This window comes from Pseudorasbora parva, chromosome 23 (genome assembly GCF_024679245.1).
Source record: "Pseudorasbora parva isolate DD20220531a chromosome 23, ASM2467924v1, whole genome shotgun sequence".
Lineage (NCBI taxonomy): Eukaryota > Metazoa > Chordata > Actinopteri > Cypriniformes > Gobionidae > Pseudorasbora > Pseudorasbora parva.
The window spans coordinates 13608620-13629646 of record NC_090194.1 but is presented as its reverse complement, the minus strand read 5'-3'; the positions used below and the strand labels follow the sequence as shown (position 1 = coordinate 13629646).

General features: G+C 38.0%; 1 protein-coding gene across 1 annotated transcript; it reads left to right on the top strand.

The window, feature by feature from the left end:
• The first annotated feature begins 1574 nt into the window (after positions 1-1574).
• Positions 1575-19279, top strand: atp8b5b (ATPase phospholipid transporting 8B5b). Its single transcript, XM_067432933.1, has 28 exons — positions 1575-1709; positions 4554-4631; positions 4731-4786; positions 5094-5207; positions 5345-5443; positions 5547-5608; positions 5802-5874; positions 6961-7031; positions 7127-7209; positions 7442-7600; positions 9248-9336; positions 9430-9623; positions 9848-10056; positions 10138-10181; positions 10323-10488; positions 12852-13040; positions 13136-13251; positions 13345-13509; positions 13653-13764; positions 13908-14013; positions 14274-14415; positions 14539-14722; positions 14939-15162; positions 15615-15698; positions 15805-16050; positions 16304-16442; positions 16523-16653; positions 18483-19279. Exons 2-28 carry the CDS (start codon positions 4577-4579, stop codon positions 18738-18740), a joined length of 3570 nt encoding a protein of 1189 aa, XP_067289034.1. The 5' UTR covers positions 1575-1709; positions 4554-4576; the 3' UTR covers positions 18741-19279.
• Positions 19280-21027: the final 1748 nt, after the last annotated feature.

Genomic DNA, 21027 nt, shown 5'->3' with positions numbered 1-21027 from the left:
ACAGAGCTCAACTGCACAGTGTTGCCAAGTCCGCATTTTTTCCCACGGGTTGTTTTCTATGTCCGCGGGTTGAAGCGACTATTATGTGATATAGACCAATGAGTGCGAATTTTAGCAGGCAACCTTGCCAAAATAACACACATTTTACACATTTTACGGATTTTGTTGTAAAAACTTGGCAACCCTGTCTGCACGCGCGCTGGAATTAAACGATCTTAGCAAGAGTTGTAAAAAATAAATAATTTAATGATACAGAGAGTTTTTAATGATACACATCATTTTTGAGAGAAATTGTGAAGGTGAATGCATATACAAACAAGCTCTCCGTTTAGGATTCAAACAAATATAATCCAAAGCCCCTTTGATGACGTGCATGATTACGTTACTGTTTATCATCTGTCGGTCATCATCTAAAGCCCACCCTGATGGTCCGACAGTTTCCACAGTTTCTGTTCGGAAATAATTACACCTCTATGGATCGAGGCCAGACCGAAGCCCCGCCCACAACATTTTTAGGTCGGGCGGTAAGTTCGGCTGGCATCCAGGCTAGGAAACAGCTAATAAAAGAGGTAATAAAACAGCCCTTGTCCAGCTAACAATTTTTAGTTCCCAAAAAAAGAGCTACCCTGCAACGTCTGGGAATGTTATTTTATGGTTGCAAAAAATAAAACCTAAAAAGTACGTTCTTAGAACATTATTATTTGGATCTCAAAAGAACCAAATACTAACGTCAGGGGAACGTTCTGTGTGTGCGGTGTTATTGCATGTCTTCGGCTGACATGATGTAGTATGCCGTAAACATGAGCATGACCTGTTTTGTACAGTTTTGATAGCCTGTACACTCTAAAAAATGCTGGGTTAAAAACAACCCAAGTTGGGTTGAAAATGCACCGACCCAACAATTGGGTTGTTTTAACCCAATGGTTGAGTTGTTCTTACCCAGCAATTGGGTTGTCTTAAGCAACATTTAACCCAACCACTGGGTTAAAACAACTCAACCACTGGGTTAAAACAACTCAACCATTGGGTTAAAACAACTCAATTGTTGGGTCGGTGCATTTTCAACCCAACTTGGGTCGTTTTTAACCCAGCATTTTTTAGAGTGTACCAATTAAAATGAGATCCATGTAATATGTCAGTCAATTTGATTAAATGGAAGAATCCTGAGTCTCCTGAGCTGTTTAAGTCTTGAGTAATAAAATGAGCTTCTGGTAGATACAGCTGTCCAAATTTGAGCTAAACTATGTAAATGAGATTGGAAGATTTTTCTTTGTTTAAAAATTCAGCCGGTTTCTAGCGACTGGCCCACGTCACTCCCTGATTCAACTGTTTTACCAGCTTCCCTCTTCCAGTCCTGGCAGCAGAGTCCAAAGATCATCCACTGTTTGCTTTCCATCTGTCCCTGGATACGCTACACTGTAAAATCCCTCCATTTCCTTCAAGCATACCCAGTCGTCCAATCATTAACCCTTTCAATGGGACACAACTTCAGCCGGTGGCTCCGCCCAGCCCTGGAAACCTCTTCCTGACGTCAGGTTACACCCTTAACTTTCACCTGTGCTCTAAGTAGGGGACTCGCTTGCAGTTGCACTATGGGAACTGTAGTGAGGTTCTGCATGTCCTTTTCCACGCATGTTTATTGGGGTGGTGGTTTACTCTGAAACGCTGATGTTTCTTTAGGGGTCCTGGATGGCGGACGTGTGACTCAGGTATGATACCTTCAGCCGGTGCAGCTTCATTATTTAATAGATGTTTAGCGAGTTTTTGAGGTGGTATGTTGATCTTGTAAGGTTTTATTTTTTAAGGAGGAAGGTTTTTCCACTCTCAAAGTACAGTGAGTTACTTATTTACAATAGCTAAAGGCACTTGTAGTGGAGTGTGTTTAGTTTAAAAAGTACTGAGCATATAACGAGTATGAGACAAACAGCATACCTATGTCAGTATATACATAAAGAAGAATGTAGATTTGTCAAAAGCGAAGAGATAAGGTGGCGAGTTTTAAGTGCATTTAAGGGTGTGTGATTTTCCTTGTTGACTCTTGAATATAGATGGTGAAGGGTTGAGTGTTTTTTCTGGTGTCTAGGAAAAACCGGTCTCTAGACCAACGCCATTTACCGCCGACATTAGTTATGGTCATTGAACTTTTCCTTGGCAATGTGGCACTCGAGTCACACTGATAGAATATAACAATTCTAGATGTAAATGTTGAACAGAAATAGATTGCTATGGGAGAAAAACTGTTAATTAGTTAACCATAAGTAAAGCTTACCATGAAATTATATTTAAAAAGACAATACATGTGATTTCATGGATAGTAACAGTATGTATTAACTAATCTTTTGTGTAGAAATGGGCATTCCTAGAAATGCATTTATATGGCATTATTTAATATAACACAGCAATTCCCATGTTCTTCATAGTAGTGATTTTACATGGTTGCTAAAAGGCCTTTTTGAACTTAGTTATGTGTTAATGTAGCCTTCCAATGTGGTGGTGATTATATTTCAAAATATTAACAAATGATTTTAGCTTAAGCTTTATTAACATATCATAAATTATACAGTCTCCTTCGGCCAATAGCCTTCTATAATGCCTGCACTGTAAAAAAAAATATTTACAAAATAAGTTGCCTGGTTGCCTTAAAATTTTGAGTTCATTAAAATAATATTAAAAGATTTTGTAAGCATATTGGGTAATTGTGTGTGTGATCAATCAATCAACTTTATTTATATAGCCCTTTTACAATGGCGATTGTTTTATTTGTGATGACGCAGTGAAACATGCCAAATTGTGCTATTTTCATGATTTATCACATTTTCAGATAAAATACAGTGGTTCAGATACAATAATATTTTTAGTTTTATATTATTAAACCAATATCCTTCATTGTATCAACTCAAATTTTTGATTTCAATAAACTCAAAATTTTAAGGCAACTAGGTTACTTACTTTTGTAAGTTAAACCAACAATATTTTTACAGTGTGAAACATCAACTCTTTTTATGTTAATGTTCTCGCAACCACAGCTTTTTAATAACACATTTAATAACAATAATTCAATAATAGGGAACTTTTCAAATGTTATATTACAAATGTTTTATTTGATCATATGCGTTAGGAAAATAATTTTTGAGAGCTTATGTTTGAAAGGACTGATGCTCCTATTTTCTTGTAAATAAATGGTTTAAATGTATATGGTCGTCCATTTTGATACTTAACAGCAATTCTTTACATGGGCGTTGGCGATATGTTGACTTTTGAGCCATCCATAAAATATTAGATTAGATAAAGTGTGAGATGAAGGGATGTGAGTTTGGTTGTGAGTGGCTGTATACAACACTGTTCGTTAGTTTCAGTTTGGCCCGTGTCATTGTAGAAAGAACTTATTTTAGATACAGCATAGCCTTTTTAGATGTATTCATTTTCATATTTTTTGACATGTAGACAAAAATGTGAACATCTTAATGCATCTAGTACTAATTACAATAATTATTTATGATATATTATCCAAAGTTATATGAACAAATACATCTATGAAAATAGCTGTCAGGTAAATCATGTAAGTTCAGGAAGCACAGCTACAGTACATGTGTGTGGAGGCCTATATGTGTAATGCTCCTCTCATCAATAACCTGCGCTGATAAGACGAGAGCTGTAAAATACACTGAACTTTCTGCCAGTTTATCATTAACCACAGCTAGACACTAACAGAACGATATCATAATGCATTAACATGTGAGTTTTGTTGGAAGAGCAGTAAACAAGCTGTAAGACTAATGAACCTGAATTTTTACAGAAAACCCCTATAGAATAAACACGTAAATATGGTCACATGGTATTTATTTATTTTGAGGGGGGTTATCTTTTTACTTGAATGAGGGCATATTTTTCTTTTAATATAAATTGTAACTTATTCATGAAATACATAAATTCAATAAATTATTATAATAAAAGAATAATGTATCACGACCATACATAGACAAGCAGTTGGATAGATAATACATAAATAATTAAAATAAATTCTCAATTCAAACAATATTATGTCTAATATCTATTAAATCAAATGGTACTGTAACACTTTACAGCAAGGCCCCATTAGCTAATACAATAACTAACATTAACTAACAATTAGAAATACATTTGTTACTATATTCATTCATCTTTGTTAATGTTATTTTTCATTGTTAGTTCATGTTAGCACCAGTACATTATAATGTTAACAGAAACAACTTTTGATTTTAATAATGTATAAGTATGCTGAAAATAGAAGTTTAATAGTGTTTTTATGTCATGTTAACAAATGGAACCTTATTGTAAAGTGTTACCAAACAAATCTATCAAAATCAAAGATCATCGTGACAGACACAGTAGATCATAGTACAATAAAAATACCTCTACAACTGAGCAGCCCCTATGTGAGATTATACAGCTCTATACTAGACCATTCTGAAGCAACTGATGTTTCAAGTTTTGTTTTCTTCATGTTTAATGTTTTTCAGAACTATTAAAACAATTCTGATATGTTTTTCCATGGTTTGGTTTGTCTTTATCAGCGTGATGATTTGATCATTGAAACATGGGCTCCCTGCTGTCTGCGTGTGGAATTAACGCGAAGAAAAAGAAAGTAGAAGGTATAACCATACTGCACGCACAGTTTGAAGCTTGAAATACAACAACTTTCTAGTTTCTTTTCCTGGTTTAATGTTATTTATGTTTTTTATTTACCTCAGAGGAGAGGCATTTGCGAGCTAATGACAGGGAATTCAACCTGTCGTTTATGTACGCGGTGAGTAGGAATATATTCACTTTTTTTTTAGGTGCCCCTAAGCTAGAGTTTGAGGGTCAAAGTAGACGTTGTTCACAGTTAGCCAATGAAGACCACAGGACTTTTTGTTACAAATCTACGTAGGTTTGATCAGGAAGTAAAGCTGGAATTACTGATGACTTGTTTCAGGCAGTTCGGAATCAATCCCTTTTACATTCACAAACAGCTATACTACACTCTACATATCCGAAAAAGCATAATGAGCTAATTTTTTTTTTAAATAAATGTTGAAGCATATCATGAGCATTTCTTATTTGTGTCCTTACAGGACAATGCCATCAAGACCTCCAAGTACAATGTCTTCACTTTCCTCCCTCTCAATCTGTTTGAGCAGTTTCAGAGACTGGCCAATGCCTACTTTGTCTTTCTTCTCATCTTACAGGTAACAAGTCAAATATATAATAACTAGATTAATTATTAGATGAATAGATAATCTTAAAATACAACAACTTTTTTTTCCAAATAAAAGTATTTTATAAAATGGGAGGCATTCTAACTGACTGTGTTTGTGTTGTACAGCTGATTCCTCAAATCTCGTCTCTGTCCTGGTTCACTACTGTAGTTCCGCTTCTGCTGGTGTTGTCTATAACTCTAGCCAAAGATCTCTCTGATGACATTGTGAGTCTACTGCCTGTCCACGCCCAGTACAGACAATTATGTGACTGTCCCCTCATATGGTCTTTCTGTTGCCTTGTGTTTCCATGTTCTCCCTACAATACAGACCAGACACAAGAACGACAATCATGTGAACAACAGAAAAGTGGAAGTTCTTATTGATGGAGAGTAAGTGTTCAACCTCTGTGCATATGACTTTTATCATATATATATATATATATATATATATATATATATATATATATATATATATATATATATATATATATATATATATATATATATATATATATATATATATATATAATTTTTTTATTAATCTGGTGATATATTAAATGTTAAATGTCATGTTCTCAAACAGGTTGAAAAGTGAAAAATGGATGAATGTTCAAGTGGGTGACATTATCAAGCTGGAAAACAATGAGTTTGTCACAGTAAGTTTATAGTATTGATATTAAATGCTACATAAATACATTCATGGTACACAAATAGTAGCGATTACAGTGTTGTTATTGTTAACTACAACTAATAAAAATTGTTTTTGTATACGTCTGAAACTAAATAAAAATGAATATTAGATAAAAAACTAACTAAAAAAATGAAATTGAAATGTTGCAGTATTTAAATTACTTAAACTATATATAATAACAAAAACACAACAAAATGAATAAAATAATGTAAAAATAAAAGTCAAATAATAAATACTATAATAATATAATAGTATATAAATAATGCTAAAACAACACTGTGCCAAAACTCTTCTTCAATAAAATTTGTAAAGCAATTAATAATAATTATAAAATGAATGAATATAATTATTAAATATATAATATAATATAATATAATATAATATAATATAATATAATATAATTAATATAATATAATAAAGGGCAAAACATTCATAGAACTGCAGGAAAGGTTTGTCAGTTTCATCTCTTTAATGTAATCTCACTTGTGATGCATATACAGCACCTGCTGCACTATTTCACTTACCATAAGCAGGGAGGTGTTCTTAAGCACTTTACATGAAAAACACTTAAACCTTAATGTACTAAAACAGTGAAGGTAAAAGATCAAATTCAGTAAACACCTTATTGATGATGCATACTGTATTTATAGGTAAGCAGATGAGCTCAGATTTTAAACACACCACGCTAAATGGTTCAGTGTTTCTATGGAAAAATGATCAATTAAAAACTGCATTGTGTTAATATTCTGGGTTCATCTGCTTGCCTGTATAGTATGCATCATCAGCAAGGTGTATATTGAATTTAGTCTTTTAATATCACTTTCTTACAACATCAGTACATGGTCCAAACCTGGTCAAAATCAGTGTCAGGTAATGAAGGAAAGCCTTGTTTTGCCCTGCAGGTGAGTCTTCCTGTAATGCTGGGATGTCATGTGAAAACTATTCATTGGCAACATTTGTACAGTGCAAAAACATGATTCATTATTTTAGAAGTCATTACATCTTCGTGAGCAACTTAAAAAATGAACTCTCCGTTTTTCCTGTACTCTAGGCTGATCTGTTGTTGCTCTCTAGTAGTGAACCTCTGAACCTGATCTACATTGAGACGGCTGAGCTGGACGGGTCAGTAACTGAGCATGTGCATGTAAACATGGACTTCATCTGTAATAATTGTGTACCGAAGCTATCATCTGTCTCTCTTTCCCTGTCTCTCTCAGAGAGACGAACCTGAAGGTGAAGCAAGGTCTGACAATCACAGGAGAACTGAGCAATGACATCCAGAAACTAGCAGCATTTAATGGTGCGTGACACTATTAGAGATGCTCATAATGGAACCACATGATATCAGGATGCTAGAATTTGCTAAAATGAGCTTCTAAGGTGTTCTGAGTGGTTGCTAGGACGTTAAAATTGAAAAATATGTCTACTGTCTAGAGTCACAATGTTTATAAATGCAGGGCTCTAAGTTTGTGTTCAGGATAACTTAATATTTTTTAACAAAATGTGTCCCTGTTTGCTGCTGTATGTCTCAGGTGAGATGCGCTGCGAGCCTCCAAACAACCGTCTGGATAAGTTCACAGGAACTCTGACGGTGGGAGGAGAGACATTTGCTGTGGATAATGAGAGGATTCTGCTCAGAGGATGTACTCTCAGAAACACAGAGTGGTGCTTCGGCTTGGTGGTGTTTGGAGGTGCGGACTTCATCATATTGAAAATGGGAGTATTGTGGTTATATTTAAAGGGACAGATTTATTAAACATGGCAAATGTTTTTTTTGGGGCGTTAAATATTGTATGAAATGCCCAGTATATTGACTACTGTAAACCTTAAAGGGGTCATGTATTGAGAAATCAACTTTTCCTTTCTTTTGGTATATAAATGTTCAATGTTATACAAGAATATCCTTTAAGTTTCAGAGCTAAAAATGTCCTTGTTAGACAAAGAAAATCTGCATGTTTATATAACGTTATCAAAAATATGAATAGCAGTGTCAAATGACTATCGTTTTTAACTTATATGGTGGAAAAGGTGACGTTTGCTAGAAGGATCGAGTAAACGATCTGTAAGCAACATATCTAGGGTTGTATTTTGTAAAATAATATTAACCTTTGTCATTAGACACACTATTTAGTTTTGTATGGTACTTGGAGTTTCCTGTTGTTACTGTACTAGTATCTTGCGTCATCTAGGCAATGCGGCCGCTCTAAGAAACTTTAAATTTAATCAGAAATTGTTTAACCAGTCAATAAGTGGATAAAATCGCTACTTACTGCATGCAGGAATACAGTTGTAATTGCCACTTTCTTCAGTTTAAGATGCTGAGCGTATCTTGCTTGAAATGGGCCGAAAAAACGAACAATCTTGAATTAAATTGTTGTGGTATCCGATTATAAACATCAACCATGACTGTTGACATTTTTTATCTGTGGGAAAGGTAGAAAAGTCCTCACGTCTCCTGAACAGCCTAAACATAACGTGTCATGAGTGCTGCCGTTTTTGCTATCCTCGAGTGTTGCATGTTTACCTGCAGTCTCGATGATTCGGCTCCGTCAGTTCTGCCTGACAATGAACATGTTTGGACAGATGCAAATGTTGGGGGTGTACATATAAATGATCTCCAACCATTGCGTCACAGTTGGCCTTATGTTGAGAATCACTTATTTTTCCGTGTTTTTCATCAGGGTGTCCACGGGGTCTTAAAAAGTATTAAAAGTTGATAAATCCATTTTGGGAAAATTAAGACCCTTAAAAGGTATTAAAAAGTCTTAATCACGATTTTATGAGGTATTACATTTTGTTCAAGCTTTGTCAAAAGAGTTTGACTCCAAAAAGTATTCATGAATATATTTATTTTCATCCCCATAAGTATTAAAAAACAACGGGGTGCTCAGTCTGAGATCGGCTCGGACCGCGCGTGCGCCAGGGGTGGAAATTAGCACCCGCCACCAGCCAAATGCGGGTCATTTTGAGTTGCGGGTAAACTCGCTTCACCTACCAAGCATACTCTTTCACCTCTTTGTAAACTTTGTTCAATGCATGCGTGCTGCTGTATGTTCTCATATGACCAGTCGTTTTCCCCGTCATCACCCGAGTAAAGACGTGAAGACCCGCGCGCTCTGTGAGAAGATCTGTCTCTGTGCATCATCCGAGAGGGCGCAATTTTCTAACAGCGCACAAATATTGCATTGATGTTGCCTTTTCATTGCTAATTTTTTTTAAATCCTGACTGTAGTTTTTAAATACCAAAGATGGGTTTGCACTGGATCAAGCTGTTAGTAAATCTGGCCCAAAGTTTCTCAAAGTATAATAGTTTAACAGCTCTGTTCAAATCTGGTTAGGTCCTGACACAAAGCTCATGCAGAACTCTGGCAAATCCATCTTCAAGAGAACCAGCATTGATCATCTTATGAATGTCCTTGTGATATTTGTAAGTCAATTCATGTAAATATCTTAACAAATATTTTTGGTCTATGTGTGTGAGAGATGTTTAATTTAAAATCTTATTCATTTGTTTTGTTAGATTTTTGGTTTTCTGGCCTTCATGTGCACCATCTTGTCCATTGGGAATGGCATTTGGGAATACCAGGAAGGGAATTCCTTTATTGCCTTCCTCCCCAGGGATAATGGGACGAATGCAGCTCTCTCAGCATTTCTCACCTTCTGGTCCTATGTCATCATCCTCAACACTGTAGTGCCCATCTCTCTCTATGTCAGGTCAGAACTTATATAAATTTATACTGAATTAAAATGATTTGATTATTTGCAAGCATATCTTAATTACATGGAGTTCAGGTTACAAAAAGTTTGAAATTCATGTAAATCTTTTAGTTACACAGTAATAATACTGTGTCTTGTAAGTATTTAATGTTAGTACATAGTAAGGCCACCTAATATAAAGTGTGACTAAAATGCTTTTGATCTTTTTACCCTGTCAAAAGTGTTGAGATCCTTCGACTAGGGAACAGCTATTTCATTGATTGGGACCGTAAAATGTACCATGTCAAGAGTGACACGCCAGCCCAGGCCAGGACGACCACTCTCAATGAAGAGCTGGGTCAGATCAAATATATATTCTCTGATAAGACGGGAACGTTGACCCAGAACATCATGACCTTCAACAGGTGCTCCATCAATGGAAAATCATATGGTAAGAACTCAGAGTTGTCACTTTGAATGTAACAATTTCAACTACATGGTATACAGTAATTACCTGTTTTACATTCCTCAGGTGAGGTTGTGGACTTTGCTGGGCAGAGGGTTGAAGTCACTGAGGTTAGAGGTTACAAAGTTGAAATATATTTTATAAACATTAACTTGAGTAAATAGCGATTTTAGTGACTCCCCTAAGAATGAAAAAGGAGCAGGATCTATTTTCCTTCCTCATTTTTTTCCCTTTTTGCTCCTCATTTATAGAAGACAGAGAAGGTTGATTTCTCTTGGAACTCTCTTGCCGACCCAAAGTTCTCTTTCCATGACCATAAGCTGGTGGAAGCGGTGAAGTTGGGCTCTCCAGAGGTCCAGGCCTTTTTCCGTCTGCTGGCACTCTGCCACACTGTCATGCCTGAGGAAAAAACAGAAGGTGAGTGCCATCTAGTGCACGCTCTACAACACTGTTTGCTATTCACAATGGATTCTCAACATATTTATAGATAACTTCAAGTAAATCTGGAACAGTGTTTTCTATAAACAGGGGTTGGACAATGATACTGAAACCTGGTTTTAGACCATAATAATTTTTTATTATGGTGTAAAGCAGCCAATACTGCATCAATTAATCTTGGGAATGACAGATACCCAGTCCTGGCCAGAGGGATTTTGAGCCATTCACCTTCCAGAACAGGGGCCCAGGTCACTATTTTTCCTGATGTTTCCCAAAGTAGCTTAGAAATATTTAGATCTTGAGACTGTACAGGCCATGGGATATGTTCAACTACACCTTCATGTTCATAAAACCATTCTGTCACAAGTCTTGCTGTGTGTATTGGTGCATTATCATGCTGATAAACAGCACCCCCATTCAGGGTACAATGTTTGAACTACTAGGTGCACATGGTCTTGCAGAGTGGTTTTTGGTAGTCCTTGACAGTGATGCGTTCATCATGCACAGTAGGGAATGCCATGATATTGTAGCCCAAAACATCATCCATCCCTGTTCTTCACTCCGGGGGTTAAGATTCTTTGGGACTTCTCCACACCGCAACTCCCACGGATGTGGGAAATACAGTAAAGTTGGGCTCATCAGAGAAGAATACATGTTTCACATTTTCCACAGCCCAAGATTTGCACTCTTGGCAAAATTATCAAAATGATATTTGACATTGGCACAAGTGACCAAAGACTTGACTATTGCAGCTGAATACTGTTTATGTGGAAACAGGAGAGTCGAGGTGCACATTTAATTCTGCAGGGAGTTAGCTTGATAGACCACAAAGACTTGCTGTCCTGGTCACAGATGAGCCAGTGAGACGTGCTATTGCCATGCATATATACACTTACCTAAAGGATTATTAGGAACACCTGTTCAATTTCTCATTAATGCAATTATCTAATCAACCAATCACATGACAGTTGCTTCAATGCATTTAGGGGTGGGGTCCTGGTCAAGACAATCTTCTGAACTCCAAACTGAATGTCAGAATGGGAAAGAAAGGTGATTTAAGCAATTTAGGGTTTACAAAGAATAGTGTGAAAAGGGAAAAACATCCAGAATGCAGCAGTCCTATGAGAGAAAATGCCTTGTTGATGCTAGAGGTCAGAGGAGAATGGGCCGACTGATTCAAGCTGATAGAAGAGCAACTTTGACTGAAATAAACACTCGTTACAACCGAGGTCTGCAGAAAAGCATTTGTGAAGCCACAACACGCACAACCTTGAGGCGGATGGGCTACAACAGCAGAAGACCCCACCGGGTACCACTAATCTCCACTACAAATAGGAAAAAGTGGCTACAATTTGCACGAGCTCACCAAAATTGGACAGTTGAAGACTGGAAAAATATTGCCTGGTCTGATGAGTCTCGATTTCTGTTGAGACATTCAGATGGTAGAGTCAGAATTTGGCGTAAACAGAATGAGATCATGGATCCATCATGCCTTGTTACCACTGTGCAGGCTGGTGGTGGTGGTGTAATGGTGTGGGAGATATTTCCTTGCCACACTTTAGGCCCCTTAGTGCCAATTGGGCATCGTTTTCCACGGCCTACCTAAGCATTGTTTCTGATCATGTCCATCCCTTTATGACCACCATGAACCATCCTCTGATGGCTACTTCCAGCAGGATAATGCACCATGTCACAAAGCTGGAATCATTTCCAATTTTTTCCTGAACATTACAATGAGTTTACTGTACTAAAATGGCCCCCACAGTCACCAGATCTCAGCCCAATAGAGCATCTTTGGGATGTGGTGGAACGGGAGTTTAGAGCCCTGGATGTGTATCCCACAAATCTCCATCAACTGCAAGATGCTAGCCTATCAATATGCGTCAACATTTCTAAAGAATGCTTTCAGCACCTTGTTAAATCAATTCCACGTAGAATTAAGGCAGTTCTGAAGCCGAAAGTGGGTCAAACACAGCATTAGTATGGTGTTCATAATAATCCTTTAGGTGAGTGTAGGTGAGAAACCTCCCACACCTATATTAGCCAGTGTTTCCATTTCTCTGTACAACCTCTGTATATCTGTATTAGTTTTAGAACAATTTGTGAATGCACCTGTCAATGAAAATGTTATGCATCGATTATGGAATTTAATAATCAAATGTAATCATTATCAAAACATTTATAGAAAAAAGTTATTTTTTTCGTCTAAAAGAACATTTATATAAAAAAATATTGAATTTCATGCCATCCATCCATCCTATTGAATTCAAATCAAATTGTGACTAGAATTTATATTATTTATTTTGAATAATATATAAAGTCTGTCATCTCTTTCTCCACAGGAGAGCTATTTTACCAAGCCCAGTCTCCAGATGAGGGGGCTCTGGTCACCGCAGCAAGGAATTTTGGCTTTGTGTTTCGTTCTCGTACCCCAGAGACCATCTCTGTGGTGGAGATGGGAGTGCCCATCACCTACGAGCTACTGGCAGTGCTGGACTTCAACAACGTCCGCAAGAGGATGTCTGTTATTGGTGAGACCATAAGTTAAAATAAGCAGTACATTAAAATATTCTGAATTACAACAATCTCCAGTATAATATCATCAAGTATGTATGCGTTTCTTCAGTTCGTAATCCAGAGGGCAAGTTGACACTGTACTGTAAGGGAGCCGACACAATTATCTACGAGAGGCTACATCCATCAGCCTCCAAACTCACGGAGGTCACCACAGACCACCTTAATGTGAGCTAAATTTGTGTTTCCAAGAGATTGTGCTGAGTGATTCCATGAGATTGTGCTGTGTGAGTTACTCGTGTTTGACTAACACAATCCCAGGAATATGCTGGAGAAGGTCTGAGGACACTGGCTTTGGCCTATAAGGATTTAGATGAAGACACGTTTGAGGAATGGAGAAAGCGACATCATGAGGCCAGCACGGCACTGGATGACCGCGAGGCAAAACTGGATGCTGTTTATGAAGAGCTCGAGAAGGATATGCTGGTAAAATCAGCATCACATGATGGAATGCTAAAGCTAGGGGGTTTACTACTGTAGATGTTCCTCCTTCAATGTAAGCCAATGGGATTTCTCTTATTTCTGAGTATGTATTCTTATGTGAAGTATATGTTTGTATGTGTGTTCAGCTCCTTGGTGCTTCTGCAGTTGAGGATAAACTTCAAGATGGAGTGCCTCAGACCATTGAGCAACTTGCCAAAGCTGACATCAAAATCTGGGTGTTGACAGGAGACAAACAGGGTGAGTTCATTTGCCACAAATATAGCTTTTAACAGTGACCTTTTAAACCTTCTCAAAAGACCAGCTAATGCTTCGCTGGTTTGGTGCTGGTCCAGTTGATGTTTTCAGCCTCTCATCACGCAAACCATTTCAATGTTCCACAGAGACGGCTGAGAACATTGGTTACGCTTGCAATATGCTCCGAGAGGAAATGAAAGAGATCTTCATAGTGGCGGCAAACACAGCAGAGGAAGTGCGAGAGGAGCTTGTGTAAGTTTCATCTCTCTATCGCTAAACCAGGGGTGTCCAATCTTGCTCTTGGAGGGCCACTGTCCTGCTGTGTCCAGCTCCAACCCCAATTACAAACACATCTGAACCAGCTAATCAAGCTTATTCTGTGCATACTAGACACTTACAGGCAGGTGTGTTGAGGAAAGTTGGAGCTAAACCCTCCTGGACCGGGTTTGGACACCCGTGCTCTAAACAGATGGATCACAAATTAAATTAAGTGATCCATACTCTATGTTCAGAAATGCCAGGAAAAAGATGTCACCAGAATCAGGGGATGAGCCACCCATTGAGAAGAGCAGATTTCTGGGTAAAAAATCTCAGGTGGTGGAAGACGAGAAGGTCAATGGGGAGTACGGACTGGTAATTAACGGCCACAGTCTGGTAAGAGAAATTAACCTTGGTTTATTAATCAAAAATAGGATCCCTTCCTCATAAGTAAAACAAAAAAACTCAACAGTTGATTAGTGTTTTAAGGCTTTGTGTCTACCACTGTTCTGTGCCTAGGCATTTGCTTTGCAGAAGGACATGGAATTGGAGCTCTTGAGGACCGCATGTATGTGCCAAGCGGTCATCTGTTGCAGAGTTACCCCTCTTCAGAAAGCTCAAGTGGTGGAACTTGTCAAGAAGCACAAGAAAGCTGTGACTCTGGCTATTGGAGATGGAGCCAATGATGTCAGCATGATCAAAAGTGAGTGTTTCTCACAAAGAGATGAGTGTCAAAGACGCAGAAAGTGATCTGAGAAGCATACGGTTATACGTGCTCATCAGAAACAATGAGTCAGTGACATAAATGTACAACATAAACATTATACATATAAACTAAAGACTACTATGCTAAAATCGCTTATCAATCTCGTCTGTTTAAAAACATATCCAATCTTTCAATTCCTCATGACCGCTATAGCTGCCCATATTGGCGTTGGCATTAGTGGACAGGAGGGCATGCAGGCGGTTCTCTCCAGTGACTTCTCCTTCGCCCAGTTCCGTTACCTCCAGCGCCTCCTGTTGGTACACGGCCGCTGGTCCTATCTGCGCATGTGCAAGTTCCTGCGCTACTTTTTCTACAAGAACTTCACTTTCACCTTCGTCCACTTCTGGTATGGCTTCTTCTGTGGTTTCTCTGCACAGGTGAGATGGAAATCTTTGAAATCATATCATATAAATTTGGTTGTACTACAGTAACAGTTAGTGATATATGATGTTTGGTCACTTAAGATTATTGCCATTGGTTGATAACTGTGCCAAAATATACACTCTTCCTACCGTTCGTTCCAAAATCTACAGATTTTCAGTTCAGCAATGTTCAATATTTGATATATTTAAATTATATTATATCTGTACAGTCCAAGTAAAATGCTGATATTTTACTTTTAATGAAATTTCATTTACATTTATATTAAATGTACATTTAAAAAATCATTATGTATATTTATAAAATAGTTCATTATATTTTTTTTATTTTAAATTTACAGTATCAGCAAAACAATTTAAGTGAAAGTGTTAATTGAAAAATGAGTTCCATGAATTTCAGAATATTTTAACATACATTCAGAAAAAATTGTGTTCTGCTCTCTCTGCAGACGGTGTATGATGAATGGTATATTACGCTCTACAACCTGATGTATACGGCTTTACCTGTTATTGGACTCAGTCTCTTTGATCAAGTATGTCATCATACATTATGTCATATCAATATGACCCACCCCTGGATTAGCATGCTACATTCAGCGTCATGAACGTAAATTCATAAATTAACGTGTGTGTGTGCAGGACGTAAATGACCGTTGGAGTTTCCAGTACCCTCAGCTGTACGCTCCGGGACAGCTGAACCAGTATTTCAGTAAGATGGCCTTTGCGAGGATCCTGCTGCACAGCTGCTACAGCTCACTCATCCTCTTCTTCGTCCCTTGGGCAGCCATGTGCGACACCGTCAGAGATGACGGCAAAGACATCGCCGATTATCAGTCCTTTGCCCTGCTGGCGCAGACCTGCCTGCTTATAGCTGTCAGTGTGCAGGTAAATTCTCATTCAACACTATACAAAGAAAGCACAAACAGATAATAAAACAGTCATATTTATGGCTTATTCTCAAATATTTTATCATTTTCAACCTTCATCATCAGATTTGAAGGTTGTGAAATTTTTGATTAATTTAATGCAATTTTCCGGTATAAAAGTATTAATTCAAGCTCAACCCCGCCCCAAAAACGTATTGACCCCAAATTTTGAATCTACTCATGCATACAAATACTGTTTATATGTGTTTAAGCTGGGTTTAGATACATACTATTGGACGGCGGTGAATCAGTTCTTCCTGTGGGGCAGTCTGTCTGTGTATTTTGCCGTCACCTTCACCATGTACAGCAACGGCATGTACTTGATCTTCACGTCATTTTTTCCTTTCATTGGTGAGTGTCCCTCCATCCTAAACACATTTGCTCATCCTGCTGTTTGTGTGTGTTTAAACGGATCCAAATGACTTTCTCAGGCACTGCAAGAAACTCCCTAAACCAGCCGAATGCATGGCTGACCATCTTACTGACCACCATATTGTGCTCACTGCCTGTGGTGGCCAAACGGTTCCTCTTCATCCAACTCAAGCCTACTATCAACGACAAGGTGCGTGATTCAACCAGTTTTTTCAGTAATACAATTTATCAATGTTGTTGTACTCAATACCATAGTGCAAGACCATATTTTCATGGGCTCTGAAACATTTGGACTCAAGACCTCTATGGTCTTGACTACATGTTGTAGTCAAGACCAGAGGAGGCCTTAAATCAAATGTCCATATGAACCTCAGAGACAGGTTTTTCTAAAAGAATATTGTGGGCCTTTTACTACATATTTACCAGGGCTTGACCTTAACTCACGCTAAATGCAGTTAGATTTCAGCAGTAATGCAGTCACTCCTACCACTCTGGCGGACTGAACGGTATATATAATATATTCATTTTTCAATTGTAGTATTTTAGAAAGGCATCTGAAATAATAAACCAAGTACAATGTAGTGTTGTCAAAAATATAGTTTTTTAGCTGCATGATACTGATTTTCTACAGAATAGATACACAAATTAAATAGATACCAGCTGAATTTTCTTGCCTGCTCATCTCTCCAACGGAGACAGTTGAGAAAAAACGCATGTGTATCAGTATAATGGATCCGTACGTCAGGTCTTAAAGTGACAGCAGCTCAATATACCTGCTGCCAAATTATAAGATAATATTTAAAAATCTGATATCCCATGGTATCTATAGCCCTATTCGGACGGTAATTGTTTCTCATGTGGACATCCGTAAAAATACATTTGCATGCCACCTCGGTGATAAAACTTTTGTATTTGGATGGTGATTTATTCCCGGTGGAGGAGCAAGTTTTGTGATCCTCCGCATCTGGGAACACTGCTCACGTGGTAAGTCGAATGATTGTCTGCTGTAAAAATGTCATATGCTTGGAATAATAAGAATAAAAAAAATCAGGAAATTATGAATTATTTAAATGGCCTGTTTAAAAAAAAAGATGTATTTTAAAAATGCGAAAATGAGCAGAAATAAGTTACAATGCTGCAAATCGATCCTATATGACGTTAATTACTGCCACAATAACGGCTCATTTCAAATGTTTAGGTGTTTTTCTTCTCTTTCTCTTTTGAGCAGTGATAAAAGATTATTCTTGTTAACACTTTCCAGCATTTCAGTAAAAAAGTGTAGGCTTTAGATCTTTAAAATGCATCCGAATTACAGCAAAGCACAATGATACGGTGCTCCACAGGGGGTCAAAAAGGATATAAACAGTTCATTTTGAAGCGATCTCTTCTTGACAACTCAAAGATGTGGATTCGGACGGCGATTAAATCACCACACGACCTTGGTGTTTGTCTAAAAACAGTAGGTAATTCGGTCTGGGATTTTTACACTGGTGGTGGGAGAAAAACACTGACATTCTGAATTCGGATGGCAATAAAATCACAGACTAGCCCCTGTAAATGATGAAAATACCTTACAACCCCACCAGAAACAATTACCATCTGAAAAGGGCTTAAAACTGTGGCCAGTGAAAATGTCAAAAGGTTAGCAACTTTGGAAAACCACTAAGCACAGTGGCTGGTAAGCAAAAAATGTCAAGCCCTGATATTAAGTATTCTGTTCTGAAAGCATTCAAACTCTCTCAGGCAATGCGGCAGCACTCAGTACAGGATGACAATGTGGTATCTTCCTCCCTTTATGAGTAGAACGCATGTGTAGAATGAGTCAGAGCTGTGGGATGCAGTGGCATGGCTGCTTCATGCTGAGGCGTAATGTCAAGGTTATTTCTGGAATCCACAATCAGTAGGGTCATAATCTCATGAGCAGGAATCATTCATTTTTCCTTCTTTCTGCCTCTTCATTACTAATGATACTCTTTCCTGTCCACTCACTGTATATTTTTTCTTATATCTTCTCTAAAGGTACGACATAAAGTCAGACAGGCCAAAGCTGTCCCTCCGCCGTTGCCTCGCAAATTCCCCCGGAGACGAATCAGCACGCGGCGGTCTGGTTATGCGTTCTCTCATGCCCGTGGCTATGGAGACCTCGTCACCTCTGGACGCTTCCTCCGTATCCCAGTTAAGACCAGACCGACTCTTTTTCCCCAGAGTGAGACGCCAGTGGCTGACAGCACACCTCAGACATATCGAACCATATTCGAGGAACCTCAGAGCCCCTAAAGGCCCTTATTCTATGGTATATTCACTTGTGAGGACTTACCGTCAAGCTTCAGCATTGGTAATATTTGGAGAAGTATTCTTAGCAGGTCTTAGTGTGAATATTTCACATAGGAATAAGTGAGACGAAGTGAAGCTTTGAATAAGTAAGATGCTGTTTTTAGCTGTGATTAGTAGCTGAAAATCATGTCAAAAAGGTTTCTTAATGCTGTATTAACGACACTTGAACACACACAAACACTTCAAATCACCCATATGCTACCTATTAAGATTAGAGGGCATCAAAATATATATTTGTGTTAATTTTAGGACATTAGAACTGTCATATTGCTGTTTGTCTGTCCACACATAAAGCCCAGAGATTATTCTGTTATTGTGTATGACAATTTTGTAGATGTTTTGTATCTTTTTTTTATCAATTAATATTTGAAATGGTCTACAAAATGCATTGATTTGACATTCTACTTTATCATGTTTTGTACAAAGATGCAAATGTGCCTTGATTAGTGATATACAATAAACTTTAAGAAAATCCTTTTGTATTTTTATTGTATTTGTCTGTTTTATTTACAGAGAATCAGATAAAATCCATTTGTATATTGTAGTAATAAATGCACACTGAGCTCGATGTGTTTGTGCAACAAAACATTTTAAGCAATTTAAATTCATTGTTCATTCTACTTAGTATCAAGTCATTAATTACTAGGTAATAACATTTAATCAATTGATACAATGCTTATTTTGCTAGGTTCAGCCCGACGCAGTTATCATTTTCACGTCCAGCATCACGTTGTTTAAATAACAAACTAACTCGTGTCCATCTCTTTGCCCATGGCCGTGCTGGTCTGAAAACGAGGTGTGTTCAGGCAGAATGTTGGCGTGTTGCTATTTGAGGAACTGAAAATGATTTTTCGCTGTATTTTTTGTGTTATTTAAAGGGCGCGTTAGTAATATGCACCTATATGCGAGTGCACAATACACGCACACTCTGCTTATTACACACACAGGGATGCGCAGCAGCACACAAACATTGTTTAATATTAAAAATAAAAGGATTCCTCTTTGGAGAAGCGTTCAGTCTTTCCACTCACTAATTCTGCCATGTTAACAGCAAATCCGCCATGGTGGAAGCGCAGCTGGCTTTTAAAGGGAGGTGAGACTGGTTTATTGCACGCCATGCACAAAACATACCCATGACTCATTAAGAGACTTGGTACAACACTTTTGGACAACGCATCTGGTGGGGTGACCGTTTTTTTCACGTTGTTAAAGGTGCACTATGTAGTATTTTTGCAGTAAAATATCCAAAAACCACTAGGCCAGTGTTATATATTTTGTTCAGTTGAGTTCTTACAATATCCCAGATGTTTCCAACTATTTGTAAATTGTGAGAAAATTGCGATTTTAACTAAGGACAGGGACGTTTCAGCATTGCATTTGACAGAGTCGCCTGTCAATCGCGTCATATCTGCGTTACCCTCAGTTTCGGCTTTTATTTGGCAGGAGCGCTTTACTCTTAGCAGTGTGAACAAGTGAACGCACGGAGTAACGTCATAACATCGTTTTAAACCAACCAAAATGTATCTAATATGATAAACAGAGCTCAATTACCTCAAAATCATAACCGGAAGAGCTGATCAGTACTGGCGACTGTCTCCCGTCCCTTCATAATAAAAGTCCCGGTATTCGCGAGGTGGGTATTTGTTTAACAATCCCTCCAGCAGCTGTGCTCAGGTCTACAACACTCGGTCCTGCTCTGCTTTAGACTACCGTAATGTTAATAACCGCATGCATGAACATGCAAGACCACATCTCCCAAGATGCTGCGCTCACACGTTGCATCATCAAACTACGCATTTGTTTTGAATAGGCGCCCTCTAGTGGACGGAAAGTTCCATAGTGCACCTTTAAACTAGAAAAAAGTGGATTCGGATACACTCTAAGTGGTCCCTGCGCCATGCGCTTCAGACCATGCGCTCAGATCATTAAAATAGAGGCATATAATAAGGCCACCGTCCTGCAGAGTTTAGCTCCAACCCTAATCAAAAACCGCACCCACTTGTAGATTTCTAGAAATCCTAAAACATTGATTAGCTGGATCAGGTGCGTTTGATTAGGGTTGGAGCTAAACTCTGCAGGACGGTGGCCCTCCAGGACCGAAGTTGCCCATCCCTGGTGTACATGCATTATGTAAAAACAATTACATCTGTAATTAATGTCTAATAACATCTGCTTACTGTTGATGCTTATTTTGGCTGTACATTAGCTCTAGAAAAAGTTTGTCCAGCTA

Excerpts from the sequence above, each read along its gene's own strand:
- atp8b5b (XM_067432933.1), top strand. The coding sequence starts at position 4,577 with ATGGGCTCCCTGCTGTCTGCGTGTGGAATTAACGCGAAGAAAAAGAAA. Across the intron at positions 10,057-10,137 it reads CATCAATGGAAAATCATATG|GTGAGGTTGTGGACTTTGCT; the intron begins GTAAGAACTCAG and ends TACATTCCTCAG. Across the intron at positions 16,051-16,303 it reads TTATAGCTGTCAGTGTGCAG|CTGGGTTTAGATACATACTA; the intron begins GTAAATTCTCAT and ends TATGTGTTTAAG.